Source organism: Lineus longissimus, chromosome 17 (assembly GCF_910592395.1).
Source record: "Lineus longissimus chromosome 17, tnLinLong1.2, whole genome shotgun sequence".
In the NCBI taxonomy this organism is placed as follows: domain Eukaryota; kingdom Metazoa; phylum Nemertea; class Pilidiophora; order Heteronemertea; family Lineidae; genus Lineus; species Lineus longissimus.
This window is the reverse complement of record NC_088324.1, coordinates 2,846,019-2,860,763: the sequence shown is the minus strand read 5'-3', so window position 1 is coordinate 2,860,763 and position 14,745 is coordinate 2,846,019. Positions and strand designations below refer to the sequence as shown.

General features: G+C 42.0%; 1 protein-coding gene across 1 annotated transcript; it reads left to right on the top strand.

Moving 5' to 3' along the window:
• The first annotated feature begins 419 nt into the window (after positions 1-419).
• LOC135501430 (deoxycytidylate deaminase-like) lies at positions 420-14,505 on the top strand. The gene is made up of 5 exons (XM_064793546.1): positions 420-644; positions 1,412-1,487; positions 6,109-6,199; positions 8,491-8,701; positions 12,642-14,505. The coding sequence occupies exons 1-5, from the start codon at positions 628-630 to the stop codon at positions 12,733-12,735; spliced, it is 489 nt and encodes a 162-aa protein (XP_064649616.1). The 5' UTR covers positions 420-627; the 3' UTR covers positions 12,736-14,505.
• Positions 14,506-14,745: the final 240 nt, after the last annotated feature.

Genomic DNA, 14,745 nt, shown 5'->3' with positions numbered 1-14,745 from the left:
ATTTTTTTGGTTAACGTGAATTGTTAGGGGCATATTTATCTCACGAAGTATTCATTCTATGATATTCGAATACTATTAGATCAAGTTCTCTCTTCCATCACCGTTGGATATTTCATTTAGACTTAGATTTACGTGTTGAACCGGTGTAAAAATATTTTTTATGCTCTGACTGCAGCTCATTTTGAAGCTATATCACCCACCTGTAGATCAATCACTACGTACTCCGTTATAATCTCAAGTTTCTGAACTCCCGGGCCTGAGCATGTAGGCTGATATTAGGCAAGAGTGCTAACAATTTACGTTGCTTAGAAAGCACTCTATCTATGTGACCCAGTTTAATATCCGTGCCCAAGCAGATCTCAGGCAGGATAAATAATCGATCCTTACAAAAAAACCGTACACTATAGTCCATAGTTATATCGCCGCTGTGTGTAATCCATAGCCATATGAACGATTCCAGTGTCGTGAATGGACTAAGTTCACGAGGCAAATATATCTAGGCCCACACCCGTTTTTGTTTCCTTTTGCTGTTATTTTTTGTACCTTCTCCTGACCCTGGTCACATCTCGAGTTGGTCCTCTGTTACATCTGGATCGGTTGTGATTCTTCCGCCATTCTGCTGGGACCATGGCAGAGACTGAGAGGTGAGTCTTCTTTTAGCAACGAATTCTCCGTGCTCTTGTCATAACTCCTATGTAATAGAACCTTCCATGTTTTTCCTGGTTCCCATGGATACACAGAACGATACACAGGATTTTTATCATCTAATGTCCTTTTTTTCCCAATACGAATTAATGATGAGAACCTCAACTGAATTCCAAGGATTCGGAATACATTTATTTTGATTAACTGGTATGTTACATGTATATCTATCACATTTTTTAAGGGTGGTTAAAACACAAGGGATGCTACTTGATGACTTATCACTTTTCTGATCTTTACCAGCATCACACCCTGCATTTTTTTATCAATTGGAATTGTTCATATAGATTCTGAAATACCTGGATTTCGAACGAACCGCACTTTACAGTGTAACTCCAATCTGCATAAATAAAGTCTCGTTTTGAATTCGACGGTTACGGTTAGACAACCATAACCGCTTGGGTTGGTGCAAGATGTGGAGGCTGTCAAAAAGCATTTTCAAACCACATTTTTCGTGTTTTTTTTAATTTGAGATATCTTAGAATAGACATTGATACCTAAATGTCGGTATTAGTTATCTCACCAAAACCGCTCGGGTGGAGCTGAAATCCTGGCAAAAACCACGGCTCTGCCTTGGTGTTCGTCTGCATTTTAGCTCGACCCGAACGGTTTTGGTGAGATAACCAACAACTCCTGCCTGGATCGATGTCAATTCATTCAATAAAGTTAGTTCACTGTATATATATCGATAAACATTCACAAATTTCAGAAGAGCGACCGACGATGAACAATTCTATATGTCCATTGCGGCAATAGTAGCCAATAAATCGAAACTGACAGAAAAAGTAAGTAAAGATAGATGTAAAGGTAACCGAGATTAATTTGTTAATTTCCTGGACATGGCTAATATTTTGGAAATTGGCAACCACAATTTATTACCCAATGATATCCTCTTTCTCATGGAACCAATACATTCAATTTACTGTCACAGATGACTGAACATGGAACAGTTCAATCAACCAATGCAGAACTGGTCTTCCACCAGATAGACGTTTTGGTCATAAATCTTGTCTATCCAATGGAGGGCTTTTGTTGGGCCTCCAGATTATGCAATCTTTTGTTAAAAGGGTTGCTCATTTTCTCACACTAGCAAAATGCAACTTCCAACTGAGCAGCGTGTGTTTATGGTAAAAGAGTGGTTGAGGACTGGATGTCTCCAGCAAGTAGCATATGCATTTGGTGCGATCAACCGGGAGATTGAATGGCCACCACAACGTCCCGTGACCTCGCCCCTACTTTTTTGTTTGGACAACTTGATAACCAAGTTAATAAGTCGCCCCCACAATACATTTATGACCTACGTGCCAGAATCGTCGCAGCAGTTGAGACCTTAAGAGGACAGAGAGACGTCATCAGGAATGCATTGAGAGTAATGAGAACCAGAGCTGAAGTTTATGTTGAAAGGAATGAGGGGCATTTCGAAGGACACTGGAGTTAGGCTGAAACATGAATCAGCACCATGCCCAGATGTTTAATCATTGAATAAATGTTTTGGCAAAGGACAAACTGGTCTTTCTTTTTTGTCGGAGTTCCGCTGCGGTAAATCTGGTGCAAGACCAGTTCTGACATGGTTGATTGAACTGCTTCGTTCTCAGTCATCTGTGACAGTAAATTGGATTTCATGGTGTCATAAAAAGAGGACATCAATAGATAATAAATGGTGGTTGCCAATTTCCAAAATATTTAGCCATGTCCAGGAAAATAATCTCGGTTTCTTTTTTTTGAAACACCCTGTATAGACCTCAGTTCATAATGTATGCATATACTCCCACCGATTAACCGCCTCCCACCTCCCCCTCCCCGTATAGATTAACGCGTTTGGACTGCCTTATGTGTTCTGCCTTCACTTCTCGCAGCAGATGGTAGGCCAGCGTTCACACACTTTAGAGTGAAGCAGTCCATCATGGCACAATGAAACTGTGAATCGATACATATGGCCGGCTCCCTCCTTGCTAAAATTTAGAGAAAAGGGGGCGGAGAAACGCATAACTTTCACATAGCCTGAACCATATTTGATAGCCGTCTGCACAGTCAAATTTGCTGCCCGTACAACGTATCCCTCTCGGTTTTGCGTACGACGTCATCAGTTTGTGTAGTGTAGAAGACTCAGTGGTACCGCAGAAATATACGGAAAACACCAAAACTGTATTCCATGCGGGAAACAGTATGTATGACAATGAACAATTTAACTAGCATTTGCAGCTACAATGAGACTGACATCATCTCTCCATCGCTATATCATGGTTTGAGAAATATTGAAGATTATGTGATGATGCTTTCGTTTGTGAAGTTTTTGAGAAATTAGAGGCGTCATCACTGACGCGTATCTCTTCAGATGTTCACAGATGTTCTTCTGATGAATTATCGATGCTGAGCCTCATTTTTATGTTCGACCTACATTTCACTTACACGTATGCGTCATATGTTTATTCTTTACTTTCGGCTGTCTATGGTCCCTTCATTAAATACCAATTCATTACGTATGCACTGGCCAAGTTGAAGGCCTTTCAATACGACTGGCTGGTTCTCTGAAAGGTGGGGAATAGTGAAGTTGTTTAACCGATTGTCCGAATGGTACAACTGAGAGCAGTGATCCGAGTCACCGACTGTGATCATTTTGAAACTGATCGGTTTGATGAGCGATAGGCCTACAGACTGATTTCGTTGAAATGAAAGAGCGTTATACAGGGTAGTTCAAAAGATCATCCCAGATTTTTTACCACCAAGTAAAAGACTATTTATTCTATTTCTATTTCATCCCCCTGGATGTTTAAGAATTCGAGTCCTGGTTCGTCCTCCTCATCGTCCAGCTCTTGAATTGGTCCTGCGTCTACCGCTGCTGCTCTGAAAGCCGTTTCAAATCCGTTTTCTACCACTTGTACAGGTACAGATTCCCAGGCTTGACTGATGATGTTGACCACGTTACGTAACCCAATGCGTTCACAGCGTCCTGCATCGTCCGTGTTTTCTTGTTTCCAGGCCTTCCACTTCTTTTTCATGTTGCTTTTGAACGACTTCATAACAGTCAGATCGAGGGGTTGGGCCAAGGATGTGCAGCCGGCTGGAATAAAATCGAGTATCCCTCCCAGTTCCGTAATTCGCTGGCCGAATTCCTCTGTGCGGTGCACACGATATCTATCTACTATCAGAAGGAATCGCTCATCGTTCTCTGGGGTGACGTATGGCTCCAATACTTGGTCTGACCAATGACGGGCTGTCTCCCGTCTCATCCAACCGGTAGCAGAGGACGTCACAATGAGATTTGCTGGCAAGTCGTCATCCTCCTGCAGGTGATCGAGCTGTCGTACGAACCCTCTTCTTGGAAAGGTGACGTGTGCCGGTGCCTTCCATCCCGTCGCACTGATGGTCAGACTAACGGTGCAGGCCAGTTTTGTGTTTGATCTCGATGTACGTACATCCACTGACTTCGCTCCCTTGTCATTGACAGTATACATTGGTCGATACTCAAATAGTGCGAACGTCTGGTCCATGTTTAGCAGCAACCTCATGGCAATCTCCAAATGCTGGATAGTTTGCATCACATTGTCGCGAAATACCTGGACCTGATGGGCGGCATCAGCTGGGTGAGTGGTGGTGTTTGTATTCGCCTTTCGGAGGGCTATCTTCTTTCTTGTCATGAATCCCTCTACCCAGCCAGCGGATGCGTTGAATTGGTGGAGTGTCGGTCTGGCCTGGATAATGGCTTGTCTCAGCTCGTGTGGTAACGCATTCCACCAGTCTTCAAAAATGGTCAGGGCTCGTTCTTGAATGTCTTGGACTGCGACTGGTAGCCTCATCTCCCGTTGCTGCTGTAACCATTGATACAAGTCGTCCTCTACCTCGGGCCAAAGACCAACTTGTCGCTCTTTAGAGGTTCTGTCGTCGCCGCGACCTTCACCTGCCTTTCGCTCCAGGTCTTGAAGGTCCCACTTCTTCAGGGTCGACACTGGGATCTTGTAGTGATGCGCAAACTCGCTCATCCTGTCGACTGTGCCATTGAGGAGAGCTGCCTCTAGATCCCGCAGATAAGCAATTTTCTCACGAACCGAGTAGCTCCTTCGCCGTTTTCGTAGGGGTTCTTGCTGATCGATCTTTGACGGACAAACTGAGATGGAAATGGCCATCGACCTCATTTTTATAGGCCTAGGATGGCCACGAAGACTCGACCAGAGAGAAATTGACAACTTCATGACAAAGTGCCGTGTCGTCATTTTATATCGCATGCCACAAAAGTTGTGAATCACACTTCAGTGTGTTAATTTCACCAATCAGCTCAGACCAATATCCGCAGATAATGCACCGAATATTCATATACAGGGACGGCCGAAAAATTCCGTCCTACAAACCACATAAACTTCCAGGGCCGATTTCATCAAAGTAGACTTAGACGCGTGTGACTTCACTTTAAATGCACTTCCACCGTGCATTCTGCGTGAACTCTACCGGTTGCCAGTCGCGAGACGGATAGAATTTAAAATCCTCCTACTGACTTTCAAATGTTTGCATGGTCTTGCGCCAGGATACCTTGTGGAGCTCCTCACTAGGTGTGTGTCATCCAGATCTCTGCGTTCATCAGGGGAGTTGTTGCTGAGAGAAAGGGGCCTTTCAGTGTGCTGCACCACGAGTGTGGAACAACTTACCACAAAAACTTCGCGCCATCGATAGTGTCCCTGCCTTCAAGAGTACGAAAATGTTGTGAAATGTACCGTACCGAATTGGAGCTACGGTGTCTCTGATCACTGGCAGTGGATATAGGCACCCTAAATCTAAAATGATTGATTGATTGATATACGAAGTTAAACGCGTCTAAGTCTTAAACACCATTTGTGAAATCGGCCCACAGTGTTTTTGTCGAATGATAGCAAGATGCTTTTTTTCTGGTACACCCTGTATAATCCATGCCATTTTACGGCGGTAATTCTTGAATGGTCCACAATGAAATTGACAATGTGGGGCTGTGTGAACTCAGGCCTTCATCGTGAGTACCAGTGCAAACAGATTGCAACACAGCCTATTGGTCAATTTTATTGAATAGAATCTTTCTTTGTGTAGTTATTCCTGGAGGCAAGGCATAAATTCTACCATGAATATCCGGAAGGGACCATAGACAGCCGAAAGTAAAGTAATTCCATACGGATACGCGATACGTTTTGACAGTGGTGAAACTCACTATTGACAATATTCTGCATAAATGCTATCGTAATGGACATGCTGACTAATTAACCGGCGGTGTACGTCAATCCGAAAGTATCCTCATTTCACATATCGACGAGACTAACCGACGGACAATCCTATGTAGATAGTCCCACAACGGACGGTAGATCGGCACGGTCGTGGTAAGGGAAACTCAGTTATGAATTTCGTGTAAAAAAGCGATTAATTTATAGATGATCATTTTTATTGCAGGTTGGCGCAGTGTTGGTAAACGATAAAAGGAAAATCGTTGGCTACGGTTATAACGGATCGCCACTTAACAAGCCCACTCCTGGACCCATTGGTAAATATACCTATAGCAAACACGCACTGTGATTAAAAAAATTTACTGGTTTGGCAAGCTGTGAGGCATGAATTCAGCGATTCTTAAAAGTGTCAAGATTGATATCTAGAGATGATAAAATCATTGGTAATACACTGCACTCACCATGCTCACTGTCGGACTTCCTGTAGGCCGTGGGGCAAATTTTAAAAAAAAACTGATTCATTAGTTTTTTTCACGGGTGAGTCAGTAACAATGCATTTTTGAATGATACCCGGACCTTGCTGTGACGCGTGTTTTGTTCTTCGTAACTGTTGGAAAGTGAAATCACAAACAAAAAGACTGATGAAGATTACTCATCGATTCGAATGTTTCACAGTGTGAAATTATGGCAATGGTCCTTCCACATGACCCTCCTCCCAATCAATACACAGGTGGCATCGTCTGACCATAATCTTGTTGGTTTGTCACAGTTTTGAATTAAACTGCTGGCAATCATTTCATTGTTACTGCTCACCCGTGAAAATCAATACATGTTCAGGGTATAATTTAAAAGAGTAAATCCAGCGATTTCTAATGACATACTACACTTAAAATAAGATGTAGTAGTTTACATATAATCGATGATTCAAAGTGGGTATTATCGTTTTTGAGACACCTGTATATGTGATGTGTTCACCTAATTCGCCATGCGAAACGAAAGACAACTTTCCAACACAAATATGCACTCCGTGGAAGTTTTCAGGGAAGAGAAAACTTAAAGTTTTTTTCAGAACCTCAACCCGGCTGAAAAACCTCTCAGGGGTGCATATTTGTGCTGGCGAAAAACCTGTATCGACCTTTGGCGTTCGTTAAAAGAATAAAAGGGGGCTGACGGCTTAATGATCTATCTCTTGGATTCTGATTATAGTAAAAACTACCAGGGCTATATTTACTAAAACTCGCATGGATGACAACATGGCTCAAAACATAATTATGGACACAATGAATTGAAATTGACTTAACTAATTTCTTTTATCTTGCTTTAAACCCAAAAACGAAGGGTAAATTGTAGGAGCGTTGCATTTTAGACATTCCATAAGAATCGCCATGACAAACTCCTCAAGATAGTGAAGAAAATATTTAAAATTTCCATTGGGAAAGAGCCCAAAAATGTACTGAAAACATAATTGATTTGGCAGTTTTGCCTCAAAATTCTGTCTGGATTTATTCAGCCAAACCAATCATGACATAAGCCACTTGTCAGTTGTTAATCCCTTATTATGAATGATATCGACAAGATTACCAAGTTTATGGGCTCCACCACTTCTTCTTGAGGGGTGCAAGCAGTGAAGTTTATGAATGAACTGAAATGAAATTAAATGACTTGTTTCCCTCAATCTGTTTCATAATGACCACCTGTTCTCTTTGATTGTCCCGAAGTGGTACAGTCCAACAGAAGCTCTCAGGTACCTTTTCAGTGAAATTGAATCCTAAACCTTGCTAATCAGCAGATCAGTTGTAGCAGCAGAGTGATTTTACTCAATAATAAGGTCAGCATTTTTGGCCAAAAATTTAAGAATATAAAGTTTTAATAATTCTTTTTGAGACTGTTTCTTATTGAAATGTTAAATAATTTTTTCACTATCTTGAGTAGTTTATCATGGCAATTCTTGTGGAATGTCTAAAAATGCAAGGTTTCCACTATTTACCCTTCGTTTTTGGGTTTGAAGCAAGACAAAAAAATAATAATTTCAATTTATTGTTTAAACCATAATTAATGTTTTTGACCATGGTGTTATCCATGCGAGTTACAGAAAAATTGCCCAGATAGTTTTGTTACAATCACAATCCAAGGGATGGATCCTTAAGCACCTTGTCGCTGAAATTGAAAATTTCCCATTGTGCAAATAGGCACAAAATATAGCTTTCCTGCAGGACCACCAGTAACTACGAACGGTTTTTCAAAAGCTCAAAAACAACCTTTGTAATTTATAAAAGTGTGTAATTGTTAAGGTATAAACGGTGTCGAATTCAGATCTGGTATTCGAATTGATCTACATTATGATCTAATTTGAACCTCTTTCTCTCTCTTTAGTTCATAATGTACTCAAAAGTACACTTGGTGCACAATAAGACAAACAAAGCATGAACGGAAATAATGAGATATCCGTTGCAAAAAAGACTTCCACACCAAGATGTTATTACACATGTACATCTTTGATGCGACAGGTGAACGTAAAAAACGTACTGAATAATAAAATACACCATTACAATTGTCTATTACTGTCTTTCTTGCACGTGAAATTTGTTTCAATTTTTCTGTTTTGAAGTGGTGGACGCGCACACGAATGCCATTCTTTTCGCGACTGCGCCTCTTGAAGGTACCACTATGTACACGACACAGCTGCCGAACGCAGCGGCTGCTGCGCATATAGTACAAGCTGAGATCAAAGAAATTAAATATCTTCATCATCAAGACAGAGTGGATCAATCGTCTTCTCCAGATATCGGCGAAATACTTCGCGGTCAAGTACATGTTACGTAAGATGCTTTTCCCTTATTTTGATCCGCAGTAGATCTGAATAGATGGCACACCTTTTCGTCAGTGAGCAAATGATTTTTTAGGGCGCCTATTTCAAAAAAGCAAATTACAAATTCTAGCATTCAGATGCCCAGAAAACGTTAGTGGCACTTAAAATTTTAATTTCATTTTGCCGCTGCAGAGGGGCCTTCCTGATCCCCTTGTTTCCAAGATCACATCATCAGTGCTCTCAGATAGGGGCTTTGCCCCCCTTCCCGAATTTCCGCCACTGATTTTCGATTTCATTATTGTCATTGTTTGTAAAGATGGGCTTACAAAAATGTGCATTAGTTTTTAGCTCAGCTGACAAAGTCAGTGAAGCTGGTAATGTTACTAAGGTAATGGTGTCTGTCCTTCCTTCCATCCGTGTCACTTTTGGGCATTTTGTAACCGCAAGGCCTCGGCACTTTGTTGACGCTGCTAAATTAGGCGTAACCCTCAGAAACCAAAAATCAGCGCGATCCAACCTACAGTAAGCAAATGAGGTCATCGGGAAGTTTAAACTTCATTCCTTTATACCTCGGTCCACAGAGGAAATATTGTTTTCACATCTAGCCGAATATTTTTTGATAATTTTTAATTTTGACTTGTAATGGAATTAGTTTAGTTTTCACCGCCAGTTGGCGCTACAGGCACATTTAACTGAATTTTTGACGATTCAAAAGCCCGGGCTATGACGTATGGTTGCGCAGTTGTATTCTGCGCATGGAATTGGCCAAGGCACCAGGCTATATTTCAGCATACCCACTGTGACCAGTCTAAAGATAGAAGATTGATTTTGCAACACGGTAACCAATTTTCTGCTAAAAAGAAGTTAAGTAGGCGATATTATCACTAGTTTCTATCAGTGGGTAGTCATGAGGTATTTAGGGACTACTTTCAGCAATTAGTTCTTGAAAGTTTGGCCTCAATTCTGTGAAAACTATATTAGAAGTACACGCTCTGTTCGCGATGTATTTTGAAGTGGAAAATTCCCACAGTATGTGCAGTGAATCGGCATGATTCTGTTTGCATTTTAGTTTTTAGTACTACGATTCTTACATGAGAAAAAAGTAGACATTCCAAGCAACACAATGATGTTACTCTCATAAAAATTTATTCAAAATTGACGGAGCTACGGCATTCTGTTCGGCAATTGGCATCGCCCATAAAATACATTGCATGCTAATGCATGCCATGCCAAGTGGCACACTTTAAAAAGCGCTCATTGGACAACGTGGGGAATCTCCAAAACTGACGTCATCGCTGGATTAAAAAAAATAGATTGTTCCCGATCGACTGACTAGGGATACACAGTATAGCACAATGTCATGAAAAACGACCCTTTGTAAATTATAATCACCTGCAGGAGAGGTCAATTTCTCTCAATAAGTTAATTTTGTTGACTCCTGTAATCTCTTCCTTATTTTAAAATAAGACAGTGGTGTTAGTCCCAAACTTGTCATTTCTATTGATTAGTCTCCGGCTTTGAGCTGGAGACTTCTATATTAGTAGGGATTCTTCTCCCCAGAAAATTATCCGGCACACTCTCGTCCAAGGTGGACGTGGCGTATGCACGTACATAATGGAATGCACTGTAAATGGTAGCTAGATTCAACCTTGTCCGCGAACTGAACATACAGTCTGGGTTCCAGAATGATGTCCCGTATGAAAATACACAGAGGTATGCATGTGAAACGGCATAAAACAAACCTCATGGAACTCGCCGCTTACAGCAATACCAATAAAGGAAATTATTATGAAATTGTTCTTTCCCTTGCTTCCGATTGTCTCGTATTGTAATACACTGTTGGGCAAAATGGTTGTCACCCCTGCGATGGCAGATATGATTCCATATACATCTTTGATTTTGATTTGATTGTCCAAATTGATAGGAATTGCACAATTGGGTACGTTCTCACTGCTTGCATACCTAATATCGCGTATTGCCCCCACAGGCTGCAATGAGCGCTGCAATTCGTCGGGACATGCTTGTAACGAGGCTTTGTATCCTTCGTTGGGGGGATTTCGCCCCAAATACGGACAATTGCATCACCAAGGTCGGCAAGGTTCTGAGGTTGAGGGTCCAAATTTTCGAGTTCTCTGCGGATATGGTCCCACAGGTGCTCTATGGGGTTCATATCCGGGCTGTAAGGAGGCCAGTCCAGACGGTTGACGTCTTGTTCGTGCAAGAAATTGTTCACTATTGCTGCTCTGTGGGGTCTGGCGTTGTCGTCTGCTTGTGTCCAGTTGTTGCCGAAGTGGGCCCTTGCTTCTGGCAGCACGTGATCACGGAGGATCTCCAAGTAGAGGAGACCGTTTACATTTTGCTCTAGGACGCGGACTGCAGTTTTTCCATGACAATGAATGGCGCCCCAGATATGGACTGAACCACCTCCAAATGGAACACGCAGACATACATAGTCTTCCCGAAGCTGCTCGCCTGGTAATCGACGAACTCTGACCCTGCCATCAACACGGAACAGCAAGAAACGGGACTCGTCACCAAAGACGATGTGGCGCCACATTTCGTCCGGCACGTCAGCATGCGCTCTCGCCCACAGAAGCCATCGACGTTTTGCCGCATCTGTCAATTTTGGACAGACTACCTGCCTTCTTGCATGATACCCGGCAGCAATCAGCCTTCGGTTTACCGTTCGTCAGCATTATCCAGGTTGTGCCAGTCATTGCGCAGCTGTGTTGTCGTTTTCTTACGATCTGCACGGCAACGACGCAAGAGATGACGGTCGTCTCTTTCATTAGAGATGCGAGGACGACCAGTAGATCTCCCAACGTTAACATTACCGTCCTGTCGCCACTTCGAAATCCACCTTTGCACCGTCCTTTTCAAAAGTCCCATCACTTCGGCGATGACGCCAGGACCTTGCCCGCTGCGCCACCTTCCAATGGCCTCAAATCGCTGAATTTGGCTGTATGGGCGGGCATGACAAGTTCTGCATTGGCTGGTCAAGAAAATCGAATAGGATTGCGTTGGTTAACCAGGAGAATGCACGAACACCTAGTCGGCTGTGGAATAGGCATAGGACCGAAAGGACATGGTCAGCAGAAACACTCCTTTTATAGTGTCTTATTACATCACACGACTGCCATACCCTTTGACGAAATTGAATTAGGTCACTCACGTCAATTTCAATCTAAGAATGAAAAAAACCTGACCATGATTGTGGAGAAATATGGATATAAACCTAAAACTCAGAATTTTCTATAGCGGTGACAACCATTTTGCCCAACAGTGTGTTTCTGCGCCAAGGATTGAAATTCGATCATACCTTATTTTGATACCGCTATTTGATCAGTTGTTTCGCCACAAAACATAGCTGAAAATCATAGCCTGGTACCGCTGGCCACCGTCAGATGGCAGGGTCTTGATACCCCGGGAATTCCTTGATCAACATCGTCCCGGTGGAAGATGCTTATGGAAATACACTGAGCAATACATGTAAATAATTGAACGGCACGAGGATACCGCGTGTTTCATACATGGCATTCACGTCGTTCATGTAATTCTTCTTCGCTATCTTCCAAGTTTCATGCAAATTTCTCGCGTTCCTAATAATGGCACCGGAGAAGTCACATTCTCTCTGACACTTCTCGTCTGTAAAGCTTCCCATACAACATGCTGAACTTGGGATATTTTCCGTTGCCTCTCGTAACATTTACATACCATGGATGATTAGTTCAGCCATATTTCTTCCAGCTGGCAGCTCTGTATTGGAAATATTAGTGGTATGACGTGTTCTCTTGACCTTAAAACAGTAGTATAAAGCCGATATTTACTACTTTACACCCTCAGTCCTATGTTATTACGTCATCCACCTGAGCGCCAGGCCTTTGGGCCTCTTGTTTTTGGGTGTTTTTAATATACATTGTATTTCATTTGACAATTTGTATTCTTTCCAGTAAGCTTGGTCTACAGAATCAGCAGATTACCATTAATTTTGCTGACTTCGGGCGTGTCGAGCCGGATGAAGTGAGGGCACAACCGCAGGAATAGGATAGAAAGTAGGCTGCGGCAAAACAAAGAAATTAATGAAATAGATAAATGCGGCTATTAAAAACAGAATATATAAACATAAGTGGTGCGTGAATGTTACATGTAGGCAATAATTGATAAAGACTAGTCTTTAATTAATTCTTGATGTAGGTAAATTATTTAGCTGTGCAGATTTCATCTAGGATATAATAGTGGTCCATTTCACGAAAAAAATGGCACTCTGTGTTTTGGTTGTTTCGTACAGAAAATGAAATATCTGATAAAAATGTATAGTTTCATCTGAAAATCAGATATTAAGGCATTTTCTCTACGTTTATCTCATAATTACAATAAACAGTCCTCAAATCGACACTTACAGAAAAGTCATGTGTGTAAAACCAAATACTCTATTCTTCAAATTTATCTGTCCCACTACCGAACATGGCAAAATAATGACAAAGTCCGAAGTAGGCCTATTTTGATGGGGAGAGCTCAAGTCATAGAAGGGCCTAAGTGACATCAACAAATGTAATACAAGTTGGACGTTGTGGTGTAGTAGGCTTAGACCGCGAGTGTCTAGGTTGTGGTTTGAGGTCAGATTTGTCAAGGCGAGGTTACTTTGGATTAACTTTTTGCTTTGCATTTTGGATTTTTGTGGTGATTTCGATGGACAATGATGACGATGGGGCGGCGGATGAGCAGGCAGGATAAGAAAGGAGGCATCTGTATGGTTACAGCTTAAATCAGCAGCTGGGCTTCGTTGACACATTCAGGCTGCACCATGCGATCGGCATCGACCATGCCCGGTCTACATGCGTTTATTTGCGAACCGTTTTCGTATCCACTCACGAACTTTCTCTAGATGGGTAGATGAATACGAGGAAATGGCAGAAAGGCGTTATCGATGCGCACACGATGAGAGAATACGACGCAGAATTTGGCAGCATGGCTATAATGAACAAGGTACCTCAGTTTTTTGTCAGGAATTTGCAGAAAGCGTTTACCCTCAAGTGGAGTAAAATATCATTGTGAGCTGTTTTAAGTCGGTGACATTTTCGAGATTTTTGTTTGAATAATTTTGACCCAGGTACCTGTAGTTAATTCTTAAAGTTGTTAACTGCATGCACAAAACTAGAGAATCCCATGCGGCAATAGTAGTGAGTTTCCGCATCACTTACGATTACGATTACGATTACGATTTCAAAGTCGTAATCGTAATACTCTCAAAACCGGTGTAGAAGTTTAAAATGTCCTAGGATAAAATGTCCGGGAACAAAGGATTCTATTATGCGCTTCAATCTCTGAGCTATTGTTGGTCAGGGTCTCTATAGAACCATATTGCAGAATACAATAGGGCCGGACACTTTTTCCAGGGGGGACACTTTTTACTTTTACACCGGCATGAACCAGAAATTTTGTTTCCGCATTCACACCAACGACTTGGTGTACTGTAGTATAGGCACTATACTCAGCTCTCATGCTCTGGGTGCACTTTTCTCGGCGCTAAAACATGATCAAAATCGCCGTTGATCAAATTAAATGCAGTTCCTACGTTTGACAGATATGTTCTAAAGTGTTCTTCAATGAATATTTCACCTTGAATTTGATATGTAGCGTGGAAAATAGGCTTTTCGCTAATCCACGTAATCGTTTTTCGACTTACGAAGATCAGCCGGAATCCTCGTGAGAACGAGACGAAAGTACCATCGACGATTTCGCTGGGGATGACGTAGCACCAAAAATCGATGACGTCAAACACAAATCGTAATCGTAATCGTAATCGTAAGCGATGCGGAAACTCGCTAGTAAGAAATTCAAACGATCGAAAGGTCCTTCTGAATACGACCTGACACATGATAGACCTCCAATGCTTCGATACGCTTGATTTCACAAACCAGCAAGCCACAGGACAATGGCTGAGGTCAGAACTCCGTGTATGTTATGTGTTACGTGTTAGTGTTACAGATCTGTCACAGATCTGTAACACTAACCACCAATTCTGACCTCGAGATAAACACCGGTGTGACACTG

What these genes read in the sequence shown, in the direction of transcription:
- LOC135501430 (XM_064793546.1), top strand. An exon ending in AATCGAAACTGACAGAAAAA is followed by an intron (nt 1,488 to 6,108) that starts GTAAGTAAAGAT and finishes TTTTTATTGCAG; the next exon opens with GTTGGCGCAGTGTTGGTAAA. An exon ending in CGCGGTCAAGTACATGTTAC is followed by an intron (nt 8,702 to 12,641) that starts GTAAGATGCTTT and finishes TATTCTTTCCAG; the next exon opens with TAAGCTTGGTCTACAGAATC.